This window comes from Diabrotica virgifera, chromosome 5, assembly GCF_917563875.1.
Source record: "Diabrotica virgifera virgifera chromosome 5, PGI_DIABVI_V3a".
NCBI lineage: Eukaryota > Metazoa > Arthropoda > Insecta > Coleoptera > Chrysomelidae > Diabrotica > Diabrotica virgifera.
The window spans coordinates 76,105,783-76,118,423 of NC_065447.1; the positions used below are offsets into that span (position 1 = coordinate 76,105,783).

The 12,641-nt window shown below is 33.4% G+C and overlaps 1 protein-coding gene across 1 annotated transcript in view; it reads right to left on the minus strand.

The window, feature by feature from the left end:
* Nucleotides 1-12,641, minus strand: part of LOC114326691 (modular serine protease) — a 176,779-nt gene that overhangs the window by 66,118 nt on the left and 98,020 nt on the right. The window contains exon 6 of the mRNA XM_028275106.2: nucleotides 2,055-2,284. Within this exon, the coding sequence (XP_028130907.2) occupies nucleotides 2,055-2,284 (230 nt within the window). The remainder of the gene's footprint in view (nucleotides 1-2,054; nucleotides 2,285-12,641) is intronic.

The following is a 12,641-nucleotide window of genomic DNA, read 5'->3' on the forward strand; positions in this document are numbered from 1 at the left end:
TTTATTTATCTAGATTTTACAGCGCTCCAAACTTGACCAGATTCTCGAATGCTCATAGGGATACAATAAAAACAAAACGTTAGGCCCACTTTTATATCTTAATATTTTTTTATTTATACAATTTATTATGATTTTAACATTCCTATGCTATTATTAATATATTTTTGACCTTTCTCCCCACTATAAAACTTAGAACCTTAAACATATATAGAAAAGGCCCAAGAAGTTGTTTGAGGACAAATTCGCCGGTCCAGAAGAAGAATGACGCAACCGCAAAATGCAAAATTCTTCAGAAGAGCAAAAAACGATTTTTAAATATTTAAAATACGGATTAAATGAAGAGTAATCGTCCAGGAGCATTGGTATGGCGTTTGTTTTTTGACAACGATGGCTTTTATTTTCATCGCTATTGGTTCGAATTTCATTATCTTAATTTAATCACCCCATTTTCAACCCTATCTATAGTTACGTCATTATGCATCTGAAACAAGGTCTAACATAGCGCGTATTTCAGTAACGACGCAACTACCCTATAGTGACTCAGCACATTTTTACAGTTCGGTCTTTTTGTATCATCTTTACATAGTATTTTAGAAGTTAATTGCGCAATAAACTGGAATTGACAAAATTTGCAGTTACGTCATTTTTCTTCGGTACCGGACTGAATATATGCCTGCTATTACTTTTATTATTATAATTTATCCTAGGTGGCACAGCAGTCGGCCCCCCTCTACTTAACTTATTCTTACAGTTGTGCTACCTATTTGACCACGTGCAGTCGTATTAAAAATTGTCTAAAGTAAGTATTTTGAGTTTTATAGATAATACTATTGAGAGTCTTGTGTGTAAAATTTATATGCTTGTCTTGTGATTAGATAAGTATTTTATGTTTTGTGTTAGCGCGCATCCTGAGTGGTGGTTATTATATTTGTAAGAAACCTCTGGGGAAAATTATTTGTCAGCAGGAAAGTCGAGCCATCTTTACTCACTGTTGTCGGCGAACGTTTTTCGTCTCTTTATATGGCGGAAATAAAGACGATTCTCTGGAAACCCTGAGATACAAACGATTCGCTAAAACAGATTCAGTCATGGCTCGGTAAACATTGTAATCCAGAAAATTGGGGCTAGAGAAAACATGGAAAACTTTGGATACTAATCCAAACTTCCAAGCCTCCAGTACCCCCGAGCTTATGAAATTAATTTTTAACAGATGCAATGGAAACTGGAAGTGCATGTGCTTGCCAAAAAGCAGACCTCAAATGTTCAGCAGTGTGCCTCTATTGTGGTGGTGAAAGTTGCAGCAACATCGTGGACATATCAACATTAATTATTGAAGAAAATGAATTGGTAGATGAATTATCGACAATGACGGCAGCTCTAACTCTCATTATACCACAAAACTTCACCTCGGATTCTGATTCAGATCTTGACTCGCAGCTTGGACCATCGAAAAAAAAAAAAAAATGAAAAAATCATATCTATGATAGATCTTTTTGAACATAATAATAAATAATATTATTTTGTCTAGAAATTGTCCGTGGATTAGGCCCATTGGGGTTACCACACAAAAAACGCGCCTCCGGACTCTACCTCATAGGTGACCGGGAAAAGGGTCAAAAATAGCTTAATAATAGCATAGGAATGTTAAAATCATAATAAATAAATATATAGATAGAAAAATAAGTCCAAGGTTTTGTTTTTATTGCATTCCTATGAGAATTCGACCTACGAGAATTTCGGCGACCCCAAAAACTTGAACTTAAGCTTCTACTGTACCCCCCTAATCAAAAAAGAAATAAAATTAACTCCTCTAACAAATGCAACCCTAAATGTAACATTTCAATGGACTAAAAGGCATTGTTGTCAATTTTATTCTAGAGATGCAGAGACGTCAATTGTGACGTATACGTATGTCTGGTTGATTACGAGAAAGTTTTTGAAAATAATTACTTTACTTGAATCTGACCGCAAATCTCTGAGTTTAAGATGAACACACACTAATTTAAAAACTACAAAAGTTGCCAAAAAATATTATCATTTTAAACTAAACTCACTTTCACAAGTTGGTGGTGGGGTAGTCCAACCTTCATCGAAACAAGCGCTAAATGGTGAACCAGACATGACATGCTCCGGATCACACTTAAATGTTAAGATTGTGTTCAGCCCTACTTTGGTGTTTGGTTGGAGGTCTACTGTTTCCATGGCTTGGGAGTTTGCTCGGCCTCGTTTCTTAACTTCAATCATCCATCGTCCATGTTCTGGATGAGGAGGTAATATACAACCCCTAAAATTAAAAAAAAATAGTACATTATTTACTTATATAAAATTATATTAAACCTAATACACGAGCGGGACACCCTCAAAAAAGCGCTTAGTTTTCGAGATACTGACCACGGAGGGGTGAATAGCTAGTTTTATTTATACTTTATATTTTCGAGGGTGCTGAAACCGAAAATGAAGTTTATTTTGAATTTTATGTGGGGGAACCTTGTCAAAATCGCAATTTTAACCTAAAAATAAAAAAAATGAAATCACGTTTTTTTGCGTTTACCTCGCTACAACTCTGTTCCATTTCAATATTTTTTTCTGAAATTTTTACAGTATATAGCTCTAACATTTCTAAAGACAACGGTACCTGTTTTAAGCTTTTATTCTTATCCTGATAAAGGTTATGAGTTTTTCAAAGGAAAAGGTGCGGATTTGTGCATTGCAAAGTTTAATCGCAAAAGTTGTGTGATGAAGTTTAAAATTTAGCTTACTAATCACGTTTATGTTAAAGTAGAGAGTACAAAAAAGTTTTCTGGTAATTTTTAGACCAAAATGTTTTATAGAAAAAACAAATAGTGCAAATTTTAATGTCGACATTAGAAATCCCCAATATACCGCTTATTTTTCGAGATACTGACCATGGGTGGTGATTGGCTAATTTTGGTCTTTCATTATGTTTTTGACCGTGACAAAAACGAAAATGAAATTTATTTTAAAGTTTAGGTGGGGGAGTATTGTCAAAATTGCAATTGTACCCTAAAAATAAAAAAAATGAAATCACGTTTTTTGCGTTTAGCTCGCTACAACTCTGGTCCGTTTTAGTATTTTTTTCTAAAGTTTGTCCACTATATATCGCTCACATTTTTGAAGACAATGGTTTCTGCTTTAAGCTTTTAGTCTTATTCTAGTTAAAGTTATAAATCTTTTAAAGCACAAGGTGCAGATTCGTGAATTGCAAAGTTTAATCGCAAAATTTGACTGACAAAATTTAAAATATAGATTTTAAATCAAATTTAAAAATAAAACATGAGTACAAAGAAGTGTTCTGGAAAGTTTTGGATCAAAATGTTTTATAGAAAACAAATGGTGCAACGTTTAACATCTACGTCATAAATCCCCAAAATAACGCTAATTTTTCGAGATACTGATCATTGGTGGTGAATGGCTAATTTTGGTCTTACTATGTTTTTGATGGTGCTGAAAACGAAAATCAAGTTTATTTTGAATTTTAGGTGGGAGAACATTGTCAAAATCGCAATTTTGCCCTAAAAATAAAAAAAGTTAAACCACGTTTTTCTTAAAATTAAAAGTTGCACCATATTTTTTCTATAACACATCTAGACCTAAAACTCCCCATAAAACTTCTTTGAACTCTATGGTTTAACATAAATGAAATCAAATGAAATAGATAAATTTTAAATTTAGTCACTTAAATTTTGCGATTTAACTCTGCAATTAAAGAAATCTGCACCTTTTATTTTTAAAAATTCATAACTTTGATAAAAAAAATACTGAAAGACTACAGTTACTTTCATAGTCTTCACAAAGGTGAGAAATATATGCTGTAGAAATTTTAGAAAAAAAATATTAAAATGGAACAGAGTTGTAGTGAGTTAAACGTAAAAATTCGAGACTTCACTTTTTTTTTTTTTAATTTTTAGGTTAAAATTGCGATTTTGACAAGGTTCCCTCACATAAAATTCAAAATAAACTAGTTTTTCATTGTCAGCACCATCGAAAACATAAAATAAGACCAAAATTAGCCATTCACCTCCCATGGTCAGTATCTCGAAAAATAAGTGTTATTTTGGGGATGTATAAGGTATGTAAAACTTTCCAGAAAACTTCTTTGTACTCTATTTTTGAACATAAACGTGATTAATAAGATAAATTTTAAATTTTGCCTCTCAACTATTGCGATTAAACTTTGCTATTCACGAATCTGCACCTAGTACTTTAAAAAAATCATAACTTTTACTATGTAGAATAAGACTAAAATCTTAAAATAAATACCGTTGTCCTCAAAAAGTAAGCAACATATAGTGTACAAACCTTAGAAAAAAATATTTTAATCGACCAGAGTTGTAGCGAGTTAAACGCAAAAAACGTGATTTCATTTTTTTTTATTTTTATGCTAAAATTGCGATTTTGACAATATTTACCCACCTAAAATTTAAAATAAATTTCATTTTCGTTTTCAGTACCGTCAGAAACATAATCTAAGACCAAAATTAGCCATTCACCACCCATGGTCAGTATCTCGAAAAATAACCGTTATATTGGGGATTTCTAATGTCGATAATAAAAGTTGCACTATTTTTTTTTTCTATAAAACATTTTGATCTAAAACTTTCCAAAAAACTTTTTTGTACTCTATACTTTAACATAGACGTGATTAAAAAGCTAAGGCTACGGCTCCACGGGCGAGAAATTGACGCTAGCAGTAGCAGCAAAATGAACTTAAGGTTCCGCGGAACGGAATGGGAATGGCCGAACTGAACCGACTACGCACAAGTCCTGTAGTCGGTTCAGTTCGGCCATTCCCATTCCCTTCCGCGGAACCTTAAGTTCATTTTACTGCTACTGCTAGCGTCAATTTCCCGCCCGTGGAGCCGTAGCCTAAATTTCAAGCTTCGTCGCTCAACTTTTGCGCTTGAACTTTGCAATTCAGAAATCTGCAACTTTCACTTTAAAAAATTAATAACTTTTATTAGAATAAGACTGAAAGCTTTAAGTAAGTACCATTCTCTTAAGAAAGGTGAGAAATATATATTGTAAAAATTTCAGAAAAAAATATTAAAAGAGAACAGAGTTGTAGTGAGGTAAACGCAAAAAAACGTGATTTCTTTTTTTTATTTTTAGGTTAAAATTGCGATTTTGACAATGTTTCCCCACATAAAATTCAAAATAAACCTCATTTTCGTTTTCAGCACCTTCTAAAATATAAAGTATGAATAAAATTAGCCATTCACCTCTCCGTGGTCAGTACCTGGTCATTTTAGGGGTATCTCCCGCTCGCCTATAATACAATCAAATAACTTATAAAAATTTAACTCAATGTGCAATTAATACATCCTTTAAATTGAAAAAAAAAATGCAAATTTTTCACAAATTACTGATACCCTACATTATTTTTACATTTATGATATAACTCTTCCTTTCAGATAAAAAATGATAAGAAAATTTCCACAAAACAAAATATGTACGTTAAAAATATAATGAACATTGCAGGGTTGATGACATTTTTGCTATATTTGTAATAAATAAAAAATATATCAGTGGTCGTTTGCCAAAAGCAAATATGCCCATTTTTGGTACTTTTCAGGACAGCAAATTCAAATTTCCACGACGGCCATAAAATTACAGTTTTTTCTTATATGTCAACTCACATAAATAGCTGTATAAACATTAAACTCAAAACCAAATATGATATTTCTAAAACTGTGATTTTATGGACATCGTGGACATTTGAATTTGCTCTTCTGAAAAATAGTGGACATATCAGCTTTTGGCAAACGGCCACTCATATTAGGTATCGGTAATTTGAGAAAAATTTGCAATTTTTTTTATCAATTAGAAGGATATAGGTAATTGCATATTAAACCATAGTTTTTATTTTCAAACAACTTTTCCTAATAACAATTTTCGATATTGTGAAATATAAAGGTACTTTATTTAGTTTTGGTATTAACATATTTATAGATACAAAAAAAAATAAAAAAAAAAGAAAAAAAATATAAAAAAAATAATAACAAACAAAAAAAATATATATTATATAATAAATAAATAAAAATGTGTATATGTGTATGTGTCTGTATATTATATGATATATGAAAATGTGTAATATATTGTAATTTAACTTGTGAAATTGCGTTAATACCAAACTAGACTGGCTAATTGGCTATGCCAAGGCCATAAAAAAAGGTACTTTATTCTTCAGCAAATTCATATTTTTTATGTGTTTTATTTTTTTATCCATATCCAATATACGCAATACTGAATAATGACCTACATAATGTAGGTATTTGTTCAGCTCTGCCTGAGTATGTATGTGGATCTTCAACGAATCTCTGCATTAAATCTAAAGTTTTATTGTAATTTTTATCAGTCTTAGTCTACTTGTTCGAATGCCATCTTTTACTCGTCCAGTTTCCTCAAAACGCAAATTTCTTGGCATGGCGTATTTCTTGATTATAACTAACGCCACGGCGTTCAAAATCCTGTTTTTGGGTGAAGTGGATTGCACTCCTCTGTCATTTGTAGCTTACTGGGTGTTTTCCTCTACACCTGGGCCATAGTGGTGTCCAGTTAGTTATCCTTCTCAACATATCTGATTGTGGGCGTCTCTGTATATGTCCTATCCATTCTAAGCAAAGAGATTTTATGTATATTTTCTCTCTTTGGTATAATTTTTAATTCTTCTTCAATTTAGGCATTTGTTTTCATTCTTGTTTCTCCCTCTCTTTTTTGTCGTTGTTTTTGTCTTATTCGTCGTTGTTTCCATCCGATATATAAAAATAGGCCTTATTGAGGTTCATCTTTGCTCTCTTACTTAGAGTCTTGCTTCTCAGCAGATTTCTATTCATTCCATATGTTTTTGCCTTTCAGAATTCCTTCCTCTGTTCTGTCTTTTCCGGGTTTCCCTATTGTTGCCACCAAGTAGCTAAAGATGGATACAGTTTCAAATTGATGGTTCTGTGTTATTAGATATTTCTGAGTTGTGTGTCATCCTTCCCTATCGTCATGTATTATATTTTGTGCTGGTTTATCCATAGGCGTAACCAGGGGGGGTTTTGGGGGTTATAACCCCCCCATTGAGATGCACTTTGAGCTCTATACGCTTAACACCATAGCCCTCAGAGACCTTCCAGTAGTTGTAACCACCCTTAGGATCATCCTGGTTACGCCTATGGGTTTATCTCTATCATTATTCTCTTCGCTTCCTTATCTGATTTTTCTAACTGCTTTTGTAAGTGTCATCTTCGTCTTCGCTATGATGACTAGATCATCTGCATATGTAGATTGAAGTTGAAATTGATCTGTAATAATGTTTTTGTTTCCAAAGTTTGTCGTCCTTATTATTACTTCTAGTATCAGGTTAATTAGTTTCGGTGAGAAGTCACCTTATTTCACGCTTTTGTTTACATTGACCTCCTTAGAAGTTGTTCCGTTGAAACAGATATTTGCTGAAGTGTTCTTTAGGCTCAGTGTTAGCATATCGTCCTATTAGAGGTAAAACTCACTAAGGGCACTTTTTTGAGATTTCATCGATTTGAACTCAATACGGTACTGCCCAGCCCTGGAAAAGTCACCTGAGGGTCTAACTCTTCTAGTTGCTAAGATAATTTATGGTACAATTCACTAAGTGCATTATTGTGAATTTCGGTTTCAGGGTAAAATTCATTAAAACTTATTATTGCACTTAGTGAATTTTTCCTTACAATCTGGAATACATTCTTTTAAATTTTGGTTTCAGGGTAAAACTCATTAAAACTTATTATTGCACTTTGTGAATTTTTCCTTACAATCTGGAGTGCCGGATCGGTACTTAGTGATCTTTCAAACAATAAATAATTAGTACTATAAAAATGGATGTTGATATTTCAACAATAATTTACTTCTGTTTTTGATACCTAGAGGGAACTCTTTTGTAGAAACTCATTTAATTGCTTATTAACATTTTATTCATTATCATTCATTACCATTACCAGATTGTCAGCTCTAGTTCCGTTAGAGGTTAGATAATCTGTTTTAGGTTTAAGATTTTGTAATATAATGCATTTTTTGTTACTTATTTCTTTAATTTTAAATCATAACTTCAGTCATGATAGTTTATGGAGACAAATTCATTAACTTCTCAATTTAGCACAACAAAGCACAAAAATTGATCTAATATTGATTATATCATAGTTCCTTGACGAAGCATGGCTTAAAATATTTGTTTTTATTTATTCTTTAAAGTTGCCTTAAAAAATTCCAATATTCGAGTCAGGTGAATTTAAAAAACAATTTGTACCTTTAAATCGATTTTTCTCCACTTTCTGAAAAGTGTAGTTAGTGAGTTTTACCTCTAATAGGATGATATGTCTCTAGCTCCTCCATCATTTTTGTCCGATTCATTGTGCTGAAAGCACTTTTGAAATCTATGAATATTAGGTGAATTTCTCTGTTGTATTCTCTTGATTTTTGAATTATTCGCTCCACTGTATGTGTCGAAATAATTGTCGATATCCCCGGTATTCTCCTAGTATTCGTCCAGCGCATAAATGTATCATGTATAGTATGTTTGCTAGAATTTTATATGCGTTGTTTAATAAAATCATTGCTCTCTAATTCTCGCACTCCTCCCTAGCTCCTTTTTTAAAGTGATAAGCGCGCTAATAATCGGTAAAATAACGCAAAAAATGAAAAACATTAAGTTGTGAGATAAACAGAAATGAAAGTAGTGGAAGTGGGAAATTTAGCGATAAAACCTATAAACTTACATTCAGTTTATTGTTTCCATCTTTAGACGTATCAGAGGAGTATGTCAACTAAAACTGTCACTGTCACAGTGGCAGTTGCCAAACTCGTCCGATACGTCTAATGGTGGGAAACAATAAATATAATGTAAATTTATAGGTTTTTATCGTTACATTTCCCACCTCCAGTAGTTTCATTTCTGTTTATTTCACAACGTAATATGTTTTCTCTCTTTTGCGTTATTTTGCCGGTTATTAGCGCGCTCATCACTGGACATAAGTTATAATATAACTCTGTTCCAATCGTCTGGTAGTCTGTTTGGTGTCCATTTGTTGTATTAGCTGGTTTATTTCTGTATGTAAAATTCTGTTCCTCCCTATTTTATTAATTCCACTGCTCATCATCATCATCTTCTTCTTCTTCTGGTTCCTATCCATTTCGGATGTTAAAAATCATATTGGGAATCATAACCTTGCTCACTGCGTCTCGAAACAGTTCCATTGGAGTTTTCTTAAACCATGTTCCCAAATTCCGCAGCCATGATATTCTCCTTTTACCGGGTCCCCGTTTACCTTTGACTTTACCTTGCAATATGTACTGCAGCATGGAGTAAGGGTGCTGATTTCTCATAACGTATCCCAGACACTGCAATTTGATGCGTTTGATGGTAAACGCAATCTCCGGTTCCTTCTTCATTCTTCCTAGGATTTCCTTGATCGTGTTCCTTGCTGTCCATGTTATGCTCAGCATTCTTCTATAAAGCCATATCTCAAATGCTTCATGTTTTTTAATAGTGGTGTCTGTAAGCGTCCATGCCTCCGCTCCGTACAACAATAAATTTTATCTTCTAGTAAAAAAGTTTACGTGAAATTTTCAAGGTCATAGCTCTTGTCAAAATCCATTACCTATACCGACATTAATACTAATACATACTAGATAAATAAATATATGTATTAACCCATTAAAGGCCGAATTAATTTTTTTTCGAAAATTGTCAATTTTTAGCTAAACTTAATCCACAATGTGTTAAATTAAACCAAAATATTTATTATTTTCAAAAAAAGTTTTGTAGTTTTTTTCAAAAATGCACGTTGCCATATAGCAACGCTAGGTCTTTATGAGAACGCACAGACTATTTTAGAAAATTACTGACACATGCATGTTAAAAACATTTATTCAGATTTGTTACTCATTTTTGATGGAACATAATATTACATTCCAAACATAACCAGACATTACATTTTTTGCACATTGTACCAATAATTAACGAACATCATTCACCTGCTCATCCCTTCTTTTTTTCTCTGAAGTGGGTACCAAAAGATGATCTCCTCCATCATACCTCAAATCATCACTAATTATGTTCAAGGAAATACTACATATTTCTTGATGTATTGATGATCTATTGAGATAGATATATATCTGCAATTTCATGTCCGAAGTCCAGCTGTGACATTTTCTGTACCCACAGATGATCGATGAATAATCCAATCTTTTAAAATCGATACATCAGCCAACCATATCACCCGTAAATATCACCCACCACAATTTCTTCAAACGTATTGCAATCCTATATCGACTGACATCTCCGTCCATTAGGTCAGTTCCACCCATTCTACATTCTACTATTATACTGACCAATTCCTATTCTATTATACAAATATCCAAGAAAAGTTTTTTTTGACTCAATACGCAGCGTAGTACATGATTCATCCCCTTTGTGGACCCCAATGTTGTCGATGCCAATATCACCATCTATTCTTTGGTTATTGTCTAATACAACTTCAGCATTTGCAGAGACTTGCCTCCCTGGTAATAGATTTATATCGAAATTATCTTCTTCGCCTCCCGACTGTTTGTCTGTTTAAATATTAGGCTCAGGAAGTTCTACGTGCATCTGATCCACATCTAAATCATCTTTATATGCAACCCCGTCTGAAAAAATAAATATAGAAATAATTAAATAGTAGCGTATTGACCTAGCGTTGCCATATGGCAACACCGATATCACGGTCACTATAAATGGACATCAAATAATAATTTTATGTATTTTATAACATTATTATAATAATATATATACAACATTATTAAAAACAGTTTCATCTGTTTACTTGATATTTATTATGAAATTACGCGAAAAAATTAAAACATAACCAAATAATATTACTTACTTGAATTGAATGTCCATTTTGAACGTAACCACAAAAATTCGCTGTTTACAAACGTCTCTTGCCAACGTGTAAATTCAGAAAAAACAACAAGAGTAGAAAACACGTGTTAAGACAATCTTACTGAAGCGACCTACAGTATCACCTGTGTTACAAAAGACAAATTTTATACACTAGGAATATTTTTATAGATTGAAACGAAAGTTGATGGAATGGAGACCAAGAGAAGATAAACGCAGTAGAGGAAGGCGCAGCACAAAACCGTGAAGTGTGGAAACAATTGGGGGAGACCTATGTTCAGCAGTGGACGTAAATTGGTTGGATGATGATGATGATGATGAATATTTTTATAGATACCCGATTCGCGTTGCCATATGGCAACGCTGGGCTAAAATGGGTTAAAATTAATTTATTCTTCGTTAAAAATGTATAAACATTTTCAATTTCGTTGCAACCCGAAACTGCAGCAGCATTATATTCTAGTTCAATCAGAGAGTGCAGAAGAGTCTATACCGGTTTCGGGACTTTTTGCCCCATCATCAGTAGACCCATATCCTGTTCTCTCAGATTGAACCAGGATACCTCGACGCGTGTCGTCCCAGATTTAAAAATCTTTATAAATTTTTAGTGTTTAATTTATTTACTCTTTTTGGGGTACTTAGGAAACCTTCTCTTTGGAGCTTTACCACGTTGAGCAGATGGGACGTGAATGATTTAAAATTCCCTCATCTTCTGAACGTCTTGGCACCCGCATGGCTTATAATTTTTAAAAGCCTCGGAGGTTGTAACCAGAGAGGTCTCTATCTGTTGTCAATCTGGTGATATGTAGAACGATATTTATTGTCGGTTTATGTACTACTAACAGGCGAGCTGAAAAGTTCGTAGACTAACATAGAAAGAATTTTTTTTGATAAAATTTGATTTTATTACTCAAAATAGTTTCCTTCGAGGGCTCTACGATTATGGCGGTCATACAACTTTTCAATACCATTTTTATAATACAATTTGTCTTTAGCCTCAGTTTCGGCGATTAACTCTTCATTGGTGCTAAATTTCTTTCCAGCGAGCATTCTATTGAGGTCAGCTAATAGGTAGTAGTCGCTGGGAGTCATATCTGGTGAATACGGTGTCATATACGCCGGGAGTCATATCTGGGAATTCGAATCCCAATTCATGAAATTTTGCCATCATTTTCATTATAGTTTGTTACACGGTGCGTTATCTTGATGAAACAGCACTTTATTTTTTTTCAAATGGGGGCATTTTTACACGATTTCGTCGTTCAAACGCCCCAATAGCGCAATTTAATAGTCGCTGTTCATGTTTTTTTCTTTTCAAGATACTCGATGAATATTATACCATGCGCATCCCAAAATACTGATGCCATTACCTTGCCAGCCGACTGTTGCGCCTTTCCACGCTTTGGAGTCGGTTCATCACGTGCAGTCGAACCGGCAGACTGTCGATTAGACTCCGGTGTGAAATGATGGAGCCATGTGTCATCCATTGTAATATATCGACGAAAAAATCCGGTTTTATTACGGTTGAATAGCATCAAATACTTCTCAGAAACACTAATTCGTTGTTGTTTTTGATCGATTGTGAGCTCTCGCGGCACCTATTTTGCACAGAGCTTTCGCATACCCAAATATTCATGCATATTATATCCAACACGTTCCTTTCATGTCTATACAGTCTCAGCTTTCTCGAACAACTTCACTTTATGGTCATCCAAAATTATTT